Source organism: Cygnus olor, chromosome 2 (assembly GCF_009769625.2).
Source record: "Cygnus olor isolate bCygOlo1 chromosome 2, bCygOlo1.pri.v2, whole genome shotgun sequence".
Taxonomy (NCBI): Eukaryota; Metazoa; Chordata; class Aves; order Anseriformes; family Anatidae; genus Cygnus; species Cygnus olor.
In genome coordinates this window covers 31,000,479-31,018,114 of record NC_049170.1, presented here as the reverse complement: position 1 = coordinate 31,018,114, position 17,636 = coordinate 31,000,479, and the positions used below count along the sequence as shown (strand labels likewise).

The window sequence follows — 17,636 nt, the reverse complement described above, 5'->3', positions numbered from 1 at the left end:
ACTGAATGTACAAAGCCTCTTATTCCTGTTTCTATAAGTCATTTTCTACAGGACACTAGCACACATTTGTTTTCACTGTTTCTTTATATTTCCCTGTTTTTTACTCGTTTCTAAAAGAAATCCTGATAGAGTCTGCCTTCAACATAGTTATATTAATCTGAGCTATATAAAATTGAGCTACAATAAACACTTCTTAAAGCTAAAAAATAAAAACATTGAACAGGATGAGTGCTTGGCTGCCCCATGCAGCTGAACAAAGGAGCTGATGAGCACACCTTGCCTTGTTTCTCAAAAATATTAACATATTGATTTAAAATAAATAAATAAATAAATAAACTGCATTTATGCAGGGCTCAAAAACTGAACAATATTTTTTGGTGGAAAAGTTGAAAAGGGGTATCTTGAGCTCTGCTGTTTAGGGATTTTGGAGGGTGAGAAGGAAAATGCAGATCAGTGTGCGAGAAGTTGGCCATCCACTGAAAAAATGATGACAATGAAAAATAATAGCGATAATTTAAAGATCTGCATAGCAGCACGGTTGAAGGAGAAACAAGAGGCTTTTCCCGAAAGCAGGCTGCGAGACCCCCAGCGCCAAGGAGAAGCGAAAGGAGGGCTGGGGGCCAGAGCAGGCGCGGCCGCGGTGGCTTCGCGCTGCAGGCGCCGCTCCCAGCGCACCTGCGGAGGCCGCGCAGAGCCCAGCGGGCGGCCGGGGCGGGCGCAGCGCGGCGCAGAGCAGCGGGGCCATGGGCAGCGCAGCGGGCGGCCCCCGGGCCACCACGCCGGGACAGCAGCTCCGCGCTCTTTTCTACGTGCTGCCGCCCGGAGAGAGCTCCTTCCGCACGCTGGAGGAGGTGCCCGACTACGTGGAGAAGGTGAGAGCCCCTTCCTCTCCTCTCCCCCCGCAGCATCCATCCCTCCCCTCCGCCCACCCTGCGCGCAGCCACTGCCTGCCTCTCTTCAAAGGCTTGGGGAAGCGATGACTGCAGGAGAGCACCTAAAATAACATTAAGTACGTTGTCTTTCTCTGTCTGCTTTCACCCCTGGGCTTGCTGGCTGTGTAGCCAAGTATTCTATTAATGGCTTGCTGGCTGTGTAGCCAAGTATTCTATTAATGTATTTTAAGTGAAGGCTTGGATGCTTTCTCCCAACACCAGTTTTCAGAGGAGCACCCCACATCTGAAGGTTGGTGCTAACATTGTTCACATTGGCAGAGCTGAGTGATATAATGACAGCAAACTGAACTGAGTAAACCAGAAAGCATGATACTGTGTTGGGCTATTCAGGCTAGGCTTCTACCTTGCAGATCTTCAAGCAAGCAAACAAGCAAGCAAGCAAAAAAAAATTATATATATATATACACATATATTTAGAATCACTATTTAAAAGAAAAAAAATACACAAAGATTGTTTAAGAGAATGAGAACAAATATTTGTGTTGGGACAGTGCAGACTCCTAAAGTTTCAAGGCAGGAGTACAGAGGTCAGGCGTGAGAACTCCCTTGGCATCAGCGTATCCCTCCCTCCCCTCCTGCCCTACTGGCTTGTCTGCTTTCCAGGAGATACCTTTGCTCCCTTCTGTCCTACCTATTGCACATATCTTGGCACATATTTCAAACTGCTGTGCAGTAGCTGCTATTGGGCTGTAATGGGGGTGTCATGGATTGTGCAGAGTGGTACAGCAGTGTCAGCAGCTTTCTGGGAATGTCAGTGTTCAGCAACCCATTACTGATGGCGGTTATCAGCAAACATTGCCCTTTTGGATAGGGTAAGCAGACAGCTGCTGCAAATCCAACCTGTGTATACAAAGTCTGGTCGATGGACTGCTCTCAGAGGCATTTTGCAACAAAGCTACAGCACAATGGTCAGGCAAGTCTGTCTAGAGCTTGACAGTTTTGCCTAGTCAACTGATTGCTTCCTCCAGCTCTGTCTAGTGCTTATCTCAATCCCTTTTACTGTTCCCACATTTTCAGCTGAGTAGCGTTCATTTTCTTGCCAGCGCTGTTCCTTAACATCCCTGAACTTCCTTCTCCCGTGCAGACCTGGGCAATATTCAGCTCAGACCTTGGCCTAACCTGTGACTGTTGATATAGGGCAGACAGCTATGAAAGTCTGCAGAAGGATTCCTGGTACTTCTTTGCATTATAGAAGTGTCTGCAGGCTTCTGCTGTTGTACAACTCCCTTGTGATAAGTTTGTAAGGGAATATGTACCTAGCAAAAGTTACACTAAAAAGGTTTTTCAGTATAGTTATACTTTGCTATAATTGCTGTCTGATAGCTTAAACTATTAGTTTAGGCTCATAGCTTAGTCTAATTTGTGCAGTGTATTCTCTGACTGTAGTTCTCTGATGTTCTGCAGATGGGCAGAGGGAGTCCTTCTCTTTGTTTTTTTTTTTTTTTTTGTGTGTGTACAGTTTTCATGAACATAATTTCACTTTGCTTCTTGTTACCTTCTGGAATTATCATTTATGTGCAGAAAAGACTTTAGTCTACTTTAGTCTACTTTAGTAGACTAGTAGACTAAAGTAGACTTTTAGTCTACTGATTGTAGTCAGTCCCAGGAAGAGAGTGCATTGTTCCTTCCTCTGAAAGCCCCAAAATGGAAGCATTAAATTTAATACTTACTGTTTTTCTTTTCTGTTTACTCTCTGCTTTTTAGAGCCTAAAGATTAAGTTCACATTTACACTCAGTCCACGTTTTTAGGCTTTGCTTCTAAATAATGAGGCACAGAACCTGCTTATTTAATTCTATGTGAAAGTTGAGAATCTTATGTTATGAGGACCTGGGACTTTAAGAAAACAAACTGTTTCAAGGCTTGTAATAAAATCATGAATTTATGCTGACTTTCAACTTAGTATTATTTTTTGCAACTGTATGAAGTAGAAATTGATTTAAAATGGTCCTTTGCACTGTGTAAGAATTGGTTACTTGTAAGGGAAACCCTCTTATTCAGCATTCAGAGTAAGACTTTCAAGTTACAGATCAGTTATTCACATAAACCACAAAAACTAGTGCAAATCCCCATTAGGCATTTCTGGTGATGGGTGAAAAGGAAGCAGCTGGTAACAGAGTAAAACATTTGTAGATCAGAAGATATGGAAAGGGGCCATCTTCCATCTCTGACCCATGAGGTCAACAGTGGCTGTTGCTTAATTTTGTGCCACTTTGTTTGCAGGGACAATACTTGAAAACTTTTCCTGGATATGTAGGAGCTACCTATCCCCCTCATGTTCCTTAAACATCTTAATTGTCATTTTAACTACTACCCCACACTCTCGTCCCCTCCCCCCCCCAAAAAAAAAAAAGACTAACAACCAACTAACCAACCAAAAACCTAATGATTAGGCTACTTGAAACTTGTCTGCCTTACTGACTGCCTCCATTTTTCCTGTATTATTTCTGTTATCCTTCTGCTGTCTTACACTTCATCCCAAGATGATAAGCTGTTAGGGACAAGGAGTGCCTTTTCCTTCTGTTTTTATGGCATCTAACTTGATAGTATCCTGATCTATGACAATAACTGTTAGGTATTATGCTCACAGAAATAACATATACTAGTTTTGATATAGTTGATTTCTTTGATCTACTTTGGACACAGCATAATGTGGGTGTGTGGAAGAGAGGTAGTAATATCTTAGGTACCAAGAGGTATGTCATAAAACCTTCCTTTCTCAAACTCCTTGATGGGCAGGAGGTTAAGACTGTTTGAATGTTTCTTTATCCTCCTTGCTATGACACTCCCTATTTGTCAGTCAAAAAGTGTTGTCAAATATTTGGCTGTCTCACAACTTCACAGAGGGAAGAAAATATTTAATGAAGTCGATGGGAAAGAAGTTGTATTAGTACAAAGCCAAGTATTTTAACTATTTCAGAAGTTGCTAGGTAAAGTGAATTGCCATGCAGTATACAGGAATTGTATATTTCCTGTACGTTATTTTCATTTCTTGAATAAAAGATCCCAGTTATTCTGCCCTGAGCCCTTTCAATTTCCAGTGCAGCTTCTGCTATTGCATGACTTTGAAATTGTCTATAGTCTGTGCTAGAGCTGGCTCCTAATTTTGTGGTAAAATCTTTCTTAGTGGTTCTCAGTAAGACCATTTTTATCTCTTATGGATGTACAGGCATGGTCATCTGGCTTGTTTAGTAATTTAGGAATCTTTTTTAATTATATCAACTAGAAAAAAAATATCTTATAAATTAAGCAGTTAAAGCAAAACAAGGAACATTTATATTTTTTCTAGGATGCTTCAATGACCTCTAATAGAGTGTATTTTTTTATTGATTTCAAATGTACAAAGATTTACCACGCTGGTTTTGCTGTTTAGGATTTATCCATAAGCTTTGTTTTCAAAATGTTTTCTATCATCAGCTAGTGTGTATCCCAAACAGGCCTTTAAATACTTAAAGCACTGTTAAAGTGCAAGCTAGGCATCTAAATTAAAAAGTGCCATGTTGATATTAATCTCTGTTCATCTGTTATTGTAACCTAACCCTGAGCTGCTGCAGTTTATGAACTTTCACATTTCCTAGACGCTATAAATCTCTCTCTGCTTGCATGGTTTGAATCATCCCATTCTTCTTCGACTGAGCAATCTGGTCTATATCCATCTTAGTCTCTTTGGTGTCCCAGCTTGGTAGAAATTCCCGGATCACATCTCACTTGGCAACAGAAATGAGCACCCTCCAAAATGCAATGGCATTTGCAGAAGCAACATGGTTCTTCCATTAAAAAACGTATAGGCAGAAGCAACCTCTCTCATACAGTGCAGTGTGGAAGGTTTCAGTAAGTGGATCTATATGTTTGCAGTGACTTGAATGGGACAGTGAAAAAAGACTAAGGGGGACAGGGACCAGTCTAGCAGTGTGATGTCTCCCATATTGGTGAGTGGATAAAGTCTCAGAGGTCTTGCACTTCTCTATCCCTTAAAAAACGCATTGTGAATTTTATGCCTTAGTACCAGCAAAAATGAGTTGTCTGAACTTCTCCAAGGTCACCTAAACTTTTTTTGCAGAGCAAGGGAGGTGGTTTAAGGAACATTCAAGTACACAAAGATCTGATGCAAATAAAATAGCTACTTCCTATATTCCTTGCTGCAGGCCTTCTGGTGGTGGTCTTGGTGTCTGATGTGCTGTCACTGCCTCATCAGTTTTTCCTCCCATGAACTGCAGGGGCTATTAGGACTCCAACATCAATCAATAAATAATTAAATAAATGCTCTGCCAACTACTACTGTTCAATCTTACCCTCCCCACCTTCCTCCCTTCCCCCCTGCTGATGCTGATGAAAATTTGAGAACAGCTGTAGCAATCAGTCTGATGAAACATGGTGTTTTCACAATAATTTTTGCCAGTCCTACCCCACTGGTCACATCCATATCATTCTCTAATGGGTGCTGTTCTTGGGCATTTTCAACTTGTCCATTGATCTGGGACTCAGGATATACAGTGTGAGCTGAATCCTAGACTGGAGCAGCGTTGTGAGTGAAAAATGTTTGTCTTGCACAGCATTATAGTTTTCTTCAGAAAGGCAGTAAATGATTTGACAGCTAGTACAACCCGAAAGAAAAAAAAGGGAGCACCATTGCTACTTGATCTGGAAAGAATACAGGTGTTATGGCCCACATTGGACTTTGTTTCATAGTTATTTAACATAATTCATGGGTTCTCTACTTAAAATGCATATGGAAGAGCTGTTGCTATCAGCAGCAAAAAGCATGGCAACAGATATGTTAAGCAGAAAGTAACTCTAATGTATCTTTCAGATAATATTGTTGGATGCCAAATTCAGTGGCTGAACACTTTCAAATACTGCTTACATATCAAATTGAAAGCAGATTCTATTTTACCTTGGGGTTAGAGGAGTCCGCAAATGTTGATGCTTTCACTCATTTATTTGAATATAAGAAATGAGTTTGGAAAGGCTTTTGTGTTTTGTTTTGATGCCATTTAATAATTTATGTGCAGACGATAGAAAGTAATATGGGATGAAGTTAGTGCATTGGATTTATTCTGGTGGTATCTATTCCTTGGCAGCCTTGGTTGTTCTTGTTTATAGGGTCCATGAGGAGCTTTACTTTATTTATCAGGGTGCAATAGTAGCTAGAAAGATGCAAGTCAACCTGAGAAGTATCTGGATGCATAAGCTGCTCTTTGAATCATATGTTTGGATGGACCTTAAAGATTATCTAGGTCCAATCTCCCTGCCAGGGTCAGGGACACATTCCACTAGATCACTAAATCAGGTTTCCCAAAGCCCCATCCAACCTGGACTTGAACACTTTCAGGGATGGGGAATCCACACCTCTGGGCAAACTGTTTCAGTGCCTCACCAGCCTCACAGTAAAGAATTTCTTCCTAAAGGAAACTGAAAAGGCCGATCTAATCCTACTTGTGTTGTGACTGCTTTTCTCCCATTTCTTTTTCAGAGTATTCCATTCTTCATTGCTTTTATTGTGTTGGAGTTTGCTGTCAGCTGGGTTCAGAAGCGTAAGCTGTCAGGTCGAATCAATGATGGCATAAGTTCTCTTTCTTTAGGTATCCTGTCTCGACTGCCAGAGTAAGTCTATGTGTTATATTAGCTTAAGGTTGTTTGTTAATCACTGAGAAGGAAGAAGAGAGAATTTTATGTATTGAAATTGTTAAAATATTGAAATTGTTATTGCTAACCCAAAGTGATTAAATAAAGCATCTAGATTTTACTTTGCTAAAATGAAGTTGCATAAAGAGCATGAATGTCTTTCTAATCTGTAAGACTAAATATGATACTTGCAGGATATTTTCCTGTTCCAATTATATTCATCCATATTTGATCTTGGCTGTCACCTTTAGCTGTTTCTGGGACTACAGTTAGCTGTGTCTTAGGTTAGATTATGTTAAAATCTGAGGTTTTTTATTAACCTGCAGAAAGGAGAGAAAAAGAAGTCCTTTATATTCATTAGCCTTTAAAGTAAAATTGCATGCATATAACCAAATAGAAATGTGAATAAACACGTGATTCAAAGCTCTTTGAATTCAGTCATAATCTTGTTTGAGTTCAGTGGAATTCTCAGAGGTTTTAATGCTTGATAGAAATGTTGCAAACGTGATCATCTGTTTTTTCTCTCCTGCACAGAGGTCATAAGATTAACGTGAATTACTTCATGGTGAATGGAGTTGTGTTTTAAAGAAATATACATTATGGACTAATAAATATTTAATAGTAGGGAATCCAGAAAATTCTTTATATAAAATGATCTAAGTGCTTTTCAGAAGCTCTAAATGCTTCTGAGTATTGTGTCTTGGATCTGCCTTTTCATAATATGAGCTTCCAGATGATAGATTTTATTACATCTTTTCTGTTAGAAAGGGATTCAGTTTCTATTCTCCATGTATGAATTTACAGATTACCATTGTTGCATATAATCTATTCATTACATGAAGAAAAGTTTCAATTATTTGAATTTGACTATACAGTATATTTTGAAGTCTTTCAATTATTCCCACAGTTCTTTTCTGAATCCTCTACAGTTTTTCAGCCTTCTTAATGTTGATGTCTCAAGTGCACTCCATATTTCAGAAATTGCTACATCAGTGCCAAATAATGAAGTCATTTGTTCTCTATTTCTACTTGTTGTTCCTCCCTTTATATATCACAGGTCCATGTTAGTCCTCTGAGCCATCTTTCATCCCCAAATATATATATATTTTTTAGATTGTGGCTTGCATTCCTCATTCATAGGCAATATGTTCTTATATTTGGCCACACAGAAACATACGGGTAATGCATTTGATCATCCTGAATATTTTGAATCAGTGCAATGATGTCTTTGATACTTACAGATCCCTAGTTTTTGTCATTGCAAATTTTACAAACCAAGGTATTGCTAAAATACATTAAAAGAGCACAGAAACAAAAAATTATCCATACTGTCAAGTAGCGTCTATTTTCTTCACACTTAAATTTTGAAATATGTAAATCACCCAATTTGTAGTCTATTGATGTTTGAATTTGTACATTTAAAAAAACCTTTGTAATAAAGGAAAAGTTTTGATAAGATCTATATACCTTTAATTTAGGTACAAAGACAACTTGTGATCGATCATCTTAGTTTTCACTAGTAACTGTCATGAATGAAGTCATTTAGGGAGTTTGGTAGATAAATAATATCACTTAGAGACACTCTCCCAAACTCCTTATATATCTTGAAATAAGAGACAAGAACTTTCAGCATGAGAAATATTCAAAGTAATATCTAAATGGAGAGTTGCATGAAGCTACTTTTTGCAACTAGTGAGCAATCTATACTCAAACTATTTTGTACACGTTTAATAAGATCTGTGAACATGATCTTGAAGGAGAAACATTCAATTTTGTGTTATACTTTAAGCCATAATAAACTATATAAAGTATTAGACTTGTATGCACTGAAACACACCACTAAAGAAAGTTTACTCTAGTTTTCATGCAGCTAAAACTGAAATCATTCAAATATAATTTCTTCAAATTACACATTTTTTCTAGACAGTCATATACTTCAGATTTACCATGCTGAATGCTTATTTTTCTTATCTGAAATATTCAGGACTAATGAAGTTAGGGGGACTGAGGTTTGTGTGATGGAAGTCTGAATGGTTTTGTGAGGTCTTTTGGCTGTATTTTAAGAATACTAAAATGCTTCAGAGGCACTCATTCCTGGAACAAATGCTTGTTAAGAAAACTAATGTTGCATGTGTGGAATGCAGCTTAGCAAGGTGCTGAGTACTTTTATTATTTTGGCACTCAGTACTCTGCTGCAGAATTTGGCTTGTAGGCTAGGCAGTTTTCTTTTGGATAAGAATTATTTTGTAAAGTTACCTTGAATGAGTGAACTAAATGATCCTTAAGGACATAAACTGTGTAGGATCAGGCAAATCGGCAGCATCAGTACACTTATTCATTGATACACCAGCATAAGAAGTCTCTTCCAGGTCACTTGTATTGCTCTCCTGGCTGGAAACACAAGACCCTTCTCAGCAGTTCTATAAAAAAAAAAAAAAAAAAAAAAAAAAAAAAAAAAATCTTTTACAAAGCTTTGAAATTTCTCACTGAATGTGAAAGAAAGAAACAGTTTACCCTTCTGTCTTCTGCTTCCATGGTGTGAAAGAAATGGGTCAGAAAAAAAAAGGGAAAAAAAAAAGTGCACACACAATCCATTGCTAAGATTTTCACTTCAGTCTTTCCCTTTCAGGCAGAAAAAAGGGTAGGGAAAGCTGACAGAAACTGCTAAAACAATATTTCAGCAGAACCCACAGCATCAGGGGAAATAGTAGTGCAAATCATTAACAGCTGAAGGTTAGATTAACACACCATTGATTGTATCCTCTCCCAGGGACTAATTTTCATTTTCTCAACTAGCAGCAATGGTTTGCCACTTCCTTAAAAAATCTGTGGTTGAATCTAAAATGGCGGGCTTCAGTCTATTAGTTAGAATGAAGCTTCAGATGCATCATTGCAATGAGGTCTTTACATTGTATGGAAAAATTATTCAGCCTCCGAGTATGTTTTTCCATTTCACAGTCTGTATAACAAGTGCTGCATCTCTTGAGGGAAAACAATATTTATTCAGTGTTTCTTACTTCATTGTTGGAGAAAATGCAAATCGTAAATTGTTGATATTCCTATGCCAAATATTAAAAATGTAGGTGCAAGAGGAAAAGTCTAATCAGAAAAGGCAATGTGGTTTGTTTTTAGGCTTATTAGACTCAACAGCATATAGAAAGTAGAATTGCTTTGTGTATACATATTACCTCTTGTAAAACAGCACATACATTTCTAAAATATAATTTTCTTTGCCTTAACACATACTGTACATTCCTCTGCATGTATGAATGCTAAATGTTATATGCAATGAAAAGTAGTTCGGGGGAAAGGGACACATTTGAATTACTAACCTTACTCCCTGCATCTTAAATGTTGGTGGTTAAAAATTTCTGAGAACTTTTATTCTAAATAAATAACAAACTTCTCTAACAAACCATTGCCAGGAGACTTGAAATGCTGCTTTAAAAATATTCTCCCAAGAGAAAGTTTATTTTGGGTATAAATATCCACTATACAAGTATGTGCATTATTTCATATTGGCCCATTTCTTCTTTTAAAGCAGCAGAACATAAATCAAATCAAAAAGTGTTTGGGGGATAACTGAGGTAGGTACATTTTCAAACTAGTTGGGAAAGTCTCCATTTTTTATGGTCATGCTCAATTGCCAGTTTTTAGTGTTCAGCTCTGCAACACAGTCACACTGTGTGTGAGTTTATAAAGTGTATATATATATATATATATATATGTCTAACAGTTTTGTCAACAAATCTGCAATGAACTTTCCCATTTCTAAAGTGAACATTAAAATTTTTATATATTAAATGTTTGGCTTTGTGAAACATGGGAGGCTGAAGTTCTCCAAAGTGGTGCTGAGCATCAGAAGGGAATGAGAAAATGTTTTTTCGATAGTTCATGCTATTATGCACCTCAAAATTGCTCATCAGCAATAACAGAATCAAAGGAGTATAGAGTTTGTTTCTCCTGTAAACCAGTACGGTTCAATTTTGTATGTGATCTGGATTTTAAATAATTTTTCTGCAGAAGAAATACTGAAGAAGCAGTTTCACGTGCATATTAGGCAAACACTGCGGCCAAATGAAGGACCCGTGCCTGATTTGTACTTCTATTTGCATATTCTTGCCTCTGATCTTTCTCTCCCCTTTTGCTGGCATCAGCATTTGTGTTACCCTGTAGTGAAGTGGCCCAGGAAACACATCCAGCACCACCACACCCTCCTCCCTACCCCCATCATACTAACCTGGATCAGCTCTTACCATGGTTCACAATCTTGTAGCAAAACAAAAAATGAGCATGGAAAAAAAGCAGTCAGGGGTGCAGGATAACAAATACTCAGTTTTTTTTTTTTTTTTTTTGTAGTATTACTGAGTTATCCACATAAAATGTATGCAAAATCGCAGTCTGAAAACAGAAGCTTTCAGTCCTTAATAGTAGCAGTGTGCAGAACTGATTAAAATGCATTTGTTTCAAGTTGGTGCAAGGTGTTCACAACCCCATGGAACTAGCGTTGTCCTTGACAAAACAAAATACTCACCTTCATGGATGCATCCATTTAAAGTATGTCCTGGCTTCCTGATGTACCTACTAGTACTTCAGTACACTTATGAATGCAGAAAATTATAAGCTCATAAATTAGTGACTGCATCTCTTAGAAGAAAATTTGATACATGCAGTGTCTTGTAAATTATATTTTCACTTCAAGACTTATTAGCTAAATTTTTCTCTCCACATCTGCTTGACTAAAGCTTTGGACAGATGTTTACTTAGAGCATGGTCAGATGTGTTGCTTCTGATCCAGCTGCCCCCTCAGATCTGCCAACATAACTGCACATTTAATTGCTCCCTAACCTGGTCCTGACAAAGTGATCCAGCTAAAAGCAGAAACAAAAGCCCCCCAAGAACTATAAAAGAGGTGTTTAAGCTCAGCTGCATTCATTTTGACAGAGCCGGGTCAGGGAGCAGCTATGCATGCAATTATGCTGGCAGGTCTGATGGCTGGTAACCACCAGATTTTGGGCAGTGATGAGCAGATGGGGCCAAACTGGAAAGGTAATCACTTAACCTGGTTAAATTGCAAGTAAGGCTGCTGTGCCCCTACACCAACTGAACTTCTAGCTACTGCACTTCTGTCCTTCCTATGCTCATTTACATAGTCATTCCTTTATCTTGTGCTGGTTCAGGTGTTCATCTGATCCTGTGCTAAGGTTCAGTTCAGTACGGTGCTATTTCAGTTCAGTAAGGTGCTATTTCAGTTCAGTGTAGGAGCAATAAGGTTTTTGCTTAAGGCAGAGACAGGCAGGCAAATGAGACTGGCTGCCAGCAGCTAGGCTGGCTTAGGCTCCGCTGAAACTGCAGACACCAGTATGCCTGTAGCAGCTAGTTATGGCAATTTAGACACTACCTGTCATTAGATGTTTCCATAAAATAGTATTTTAATAGGTAACAAGCATGAAGAGACAGAATCTACTCACCACCCCATTCCTCCCACTCTTCAAATAGTGTTTTGTAGTTATATATTTCGTAAGAATATCCTCCTGACTGCACTGTCCAATATACTCTGGTAATTGTTTCCACATTTTGACAAAGGTCACAGCCCTCACAGCTCTGTCAGAAGAACAGGTTTAGAAATAAGTCACTAATTCTCCGTAGGTAAAGCAGTCAGAGTAGGATAAACAGCTTCAGAAAGCAGGTAGTGCTGCGCACTGGAGCTGGCAGTGCTTTCAGCAGGCAAACCTGACTCTGGAAGGGAATTCTCTAACTTAATTTAGTCAAGCTCGTGACAGGGACTGTCTGCATGAATGATCTTTGGTCTAATTCCCTTTTTTGTTGAGCTGTTTCATCATCAGTGAATTGAGTGGGACCAAATCAGTAAAGGCTAGGTTAATTAATCCTATCATCTTGCTTAATGCTGTCATCTTGGTGAATCAATTTAACACAGCTTTATAAATTTAGTATAAGCTATACTGTGGCTTTGGACAAATTCAAATCTAGCTGTGCCCATAAAAGATGTTAAAGCTTCCTGCCTGCTCGTTGCCACCTCCCTGCTCCGCTGTTACTATCTCACCTCTTGTCAGTGGTGAGTCCTCCCCTGGCTATATCAGCAGCATTACCTTCAAGGGTTTAAAATGCAGAACTTTGCAGACTTGGTTCATTTTGTTTGAAACATGCTGGAGAGCACCTGTGTGAGCAGCACTGCTGGCACAACACAGGAGTACCAACTAGCAGCTGTGGACAGCCTGGCGTGTGTACTGTGCTACTTTTTGGTGATGACTAAAGAAAGCTCTGAGCCAGAATTTAGAACTCTGGAGTTTCTAATGAAATGATGTATAAGCTACCAAACATTAAAGAGCAGAATTTAGGAGACAGACTTGGGAGAGTCAGGATGTTCTCAAACTAATTGTCTGAAACAACTGGTAGTCCCTACTATAATGTTCAAGAGCTTTCCATGTTTCACACAAGCCTGTCAGAAAGCCAATTACTCTTTTAGGTTCTAACCTCTTACGTTGAGACAGCTGTTTGCAGAATTCATATTTATCTACATCTTCAGTGTTGCATCGTTACTTATTTTCTAGACACTGGACCCAGTAAATGTCTCAGCAAATTTGTGAATCTCAGAGCCCAGTTTCACACCTGCTGTGTCTCTAGAAACAGAAACAAGCTGTTAACATTTGTTCTCAGATACATTTGTGCTCTTATGTGAAAGTACAGACTGTTAACTGAGTTTACCCTTATTAAAAATATGTTATTAATTAAGTTCGATAATCAGAGGCTCACAAAATATACCAATTTCCCAAACCCATTAAATATTGCATATATTTTATTCTGTATTTCTGTATTTTTCACTAAGATAAATGCATGAAAACTGATGATTTTTTTTTTATTTTTTTTTCAGCCCTCTAACTCTAAACTGTCTAGAGTACTCTTCTGACTAAAGTACTTATCTGCTAAAAGATATAGTAAGTTTAAATCAGGATTCCACTAGATGGAGCACAGGGGTAGCATTTTTAAAGCTGGCCAATATAGTTTGCTGGGACAACACTTTGAAGTTATGGAAATCAGGGAAAAATCTCTCTTTACGATTCTGTAAATTAGTGTTACAGAACTGAAAATAACAGACTTGCACCACTGCATATATCATGGACAAAGGCAAACTATGGCTATAGAAGTTTAGAAGTATTACAAAAGTTGATCACTAGAAAATCTCATGCAAATATTTCTTCTGATTTCATCATTTAATGTGCTATGATGTGTCATTGAAGCTATTTCACTATATTTTTACAGACTATTGGAACAGTCATCTGTTATCACTTCCTTTGTTCTAGATAATTTTAGAACAAAACAGGGTTGAATTGAATAACCCTTTCCCTCTCCTCATAACTTCTGCTTATACATGACCTTTGAGAATATAATAAGTTTTCTACTAATCTAACTCAAACCTTAATGCAAATTTGCTGACTTCAGTGGAACAGTCACTATTCTGTAAGACAGATCAAAATCAGATCCTTTATTGAAAAAATGTACTAAGTAAGCATTTGTATTACACTTGTATGTTGTTATTTAAACAAATATTAAAAATTCAGGTCTGTTCCCTCACCGAATGTTCTAGAATCTCCCAAGATTGCACATCCTGAATTTACTAGAACACAATTTGCTGCTCAGTGTGCTGGGAAGGTGTAAATAGGTCTAAAGAAATGAAACTTCCATTCTTATAAAGGTAGAAGAGTAAGCTACAATGACAGAAACTCAGCTGTACTGAAGGATTTAAACTAGTATTTGAAATCTTTTAAAGATAATTTGTAATTAAATTTAACAAAGGAGTGCATATAAATTTAGGGCAAGAGGTATTATTACCATGGGTTTTATTACTAAAGGGAGTGGAACTCCTCATGAAAATATTTAAGGATTTAATATCAGATTTTTAATTGATTGCTGGAACAGGTCTGGTGAAGAAAAGGTCTGCTCTGTCAGATGAAATCTTATGTAATACTGCACCTAATACAGCTAGGGATACCAAACTCACCTCTATTTTATTTCTTTTTGCATTGGTAGTTTTTTTTTTTTTTTTCTTCTTGAGGAGAAGTGGGAACTGCATTATTTAGACTAAAATGCCAGAGAATAAAGCCATACTGAGGAAGAGGAGAGGCTTTGATTCAGCTTTTGTGTCTGGTGGGAATATTTTCTCAAAATGTAGGTGCTATTTCCTGTAATCAAGGGCTTTCCAGAGCTTGATAATCATTTCCCAGCTGTATCATTTTGGTGAATTATTTTTTAGCCTTGGGTTATTTCATGACTGGTTTTGCATATTAAGAATGGGAGAGGATCATATTCATCTTGATGATAGAAAACAGGGAATAGAACTCCCACAGCTCTCTCTCCCCTTCCCTCCACCTTGTGGAAAGTTTGGCTTTGAGCTAAAGCGTGAAAAAAGCCTTGACTGCAGTATGTCAGGCGTATTTCAGCTTGATTTGTGTCAACCCTAATAAGTCAGCTGACAAAGTAATAAATTGGGTGTCTGTTCAAGACCTGGCACCTGTACAGGAAATACAAGGGGATTTCAGTTGCAGGAAGGTTTGCTTTGTTTTGCAAATGGACGTTTTCTCAAGGCTCCTCTACCTCCTTCCCCCTTCTGCTCTTTACTGAATTCTTGTTATCAAAATGTTTATTTCAATTGTGACTGGAGCTAGTTTTTCATCTGGAAAAGAAAGCTTTCTGAGTGTCATTGGAAATGGAAATCCTTATACTTTCCACTCTGAAACAAAGGCTTACAGAGCATTTAATTATTCATGTATCCTGCTGTTACATATATGGCCTGAATAATTTCCAATTACAGAGTAGAAACTGCCTTTGTTCAACATTTTGAAATTTTACATTGATGTAGTATGAATCAGGCTGGGACAACTGAATTTGTTTAACCCAGGGAAACAATGTATTTGTAATATCTCACTATTTTTAATGATAATATAACCTTGTGACCGGGGTGTCTTAACGTGTTTCCTCCTGTGTCTGACCTCCAAGGATGCAAGTCTGTTACAGCTCTTGAGAGCTGACGTTTTGTAGGTCCAGCTGTAGAGTTGTGTTTTTAGCTCAGGGGCCCCAGGCTGAGTCCCAGTGTGATGCGAGGGGGTGCCTGCAGCAGTGGCGAGAGCCTGTGTTGTTTCCTTGGGGTTTTCACTTTCAACACACAACTCTTCCTCCATGTTCAGAGGAGAGACAACACCTATTGTTCCCTGATCCTTTTCACTTTTGGAAACTGTCCTGGGGACCATGGAAGAGTTTTCCTGAAAACTAATTTCAGGTTCTAAGGTTGATCTGTGAGGTGGAGGAAGCAAAACAGGATCTGGTATTCTTTGCAAGGGGTCAGCTGTGTGTTCATCTAGTTGAGTTTTCTTCACCTTTTCCATCTTTCATTATTCCATTGGGATCTACTGTAAGTAGATCTTCATGTCCACATGGAGAGTTCATCTCCCAGAATTTCCTTCTTGGACTTTTTTAATTAGAGGAAGTGATAATCTGACTCAGTGGAAGGAGAAGGGGGAAATGGTTTATTTAAAAAAAAATAAAAAAATCACCTTTAAGTAAAATATGTATGATTTTTAAAAACAGAGAGATGAAAACCCTCCCCCAGTCAAAACAGTTGCAAAAGTGCATTCTTTGCACATAATAAGAATTTTTTTTCAGCAGAAATATTCAAAATCCAAGATACATCTATGTAATGTATATAATAAGGCTTTCTATGCTGTATGTGTGTTCTAGGATTTATCACTCCTTATGCAGAGGATTGGGCTTGATGACAAAAGTCCTACCTATCTGCTTCTGTCATATTTATGGTTAAAAACTTACTTTTAAATGAGGAAAAAGTTTTCTTAAGTTCTCTTCAGTGTTTTCAAGAAGTGAAAATGTAGCTTGAGGGAGAAAAAAGGGGCAATATAAACCTTTAAAACTCCAAGTGAACTTTCAGAATCTAATTGAATGCAAGCTCTGGACTTTCCTATCTATCACACTGTAAATTTTTTTTTAAATACTTAGCTAAGCAACTCTTCTTTCTCCAGCATTGCATAGTGATATGATGGATTACTCCAAATTAATTACAGTAATCAGCTAGCGTTATGTATTGTAGAATTGTGATTCAAGCATGAAGGAAAAATAAGCAAATTCTGACTTCTACAGCAAATTGTACATATAAAAAATGTGTTGTGAGGTTAGCTCAAGTTTTACACCTTGGCCTTAGCTTGTGGAAAAAAAAAAAAAAAAAGAAAAGACTCTAGGGTGAAATACAAAAAGCTGATCAAAAATGGAGGAAATGTACCCGTCCACATATCTTTGGATGTACTGCAAAGGCATTATATGTTAATAAAAGCAAAAGAATAAAGTAAGAAAACAGTACCTAATAATAACTGATACTATATGTTGCAAAAGGTGTTTTAAATTTCCTGGTCATTGAAAAGATGTTAAGAAATGCCCATTTCTTTGTGTTTGAATAATATCAGCTCCCTTCTGACCTGTTGTGAAAGTGCTTGAGAATTTATACTAAACTTTACAGATGCCTCATGAGGTGAATTGCAAAAATCTGGTTGGACACATATAATCTTCTTTAAAAATATTTCTAGAACACAGCTCTTATGAAAATTAAACATGTTCCAGGTGTGTATGGCCCAACTTCTGGGCATAGCTCAGTTGTTTTTGAAGTGGCAGATACACCTGCCTTTGCAACTCGAGAGAAATTCTTCATCTGCCAGCTACCAAAATGAAACTGTGTCGGTTTTGTTGTGTTTTGTTTTTGTTGTCTGAGATAAACTGGGATGTTTGTAGTACATGTAGGAATGAGGTAGTTGCAGGTAAGATGTGGCAGCTAGCTATGGGGAAAATGTTAGTTCTTGTCTTCCCAAGCAACAACTCCTTGTAAGGCTTCAGCTTTTTAGGATAATATGGTGGGTGTGGTAATGTTCTGCTTGTTACCTAGTATTCGGAACTTGGGATTTTCAACTGACTTTGTTCCTCATTAATAGAGAAACTATCATCACAGACTCTCAAAATGTTTCCTTCTAATATCATTCAAAATA

General features: G+C 37.9%; 1 protein-coding gene across 3 annotated transcripts in view; it reads left to right on the top strand.

Moving 5' to 3' along the window:
• Positions 1-717: 717 nt before the first annotated feature.
• The window catches only part of AGMO (alkylglycerol monooxygenase), a 196,893-nt gene continuing 179,974 nt past the window's right edge, over positions 718-17,636 (top strand). For all 3 annotated transcript variants that reach the window (XM_040548950.1, XM_040548951.1, XM_040548952.1), the window contains exons 1-2: positions 718-872; positions 6,425-6,555. In XM_040548950.1, the coding sequence (XP_040404884.1) occupies positions 744-872; positions 6,425-6,555 (260 nt within the window). In that variant the 5' untranslated portion in view covers positions 718-743. The remainder of the gene's footprint in view (positions 873-6,424; positions 6,556-17,636) is intronic.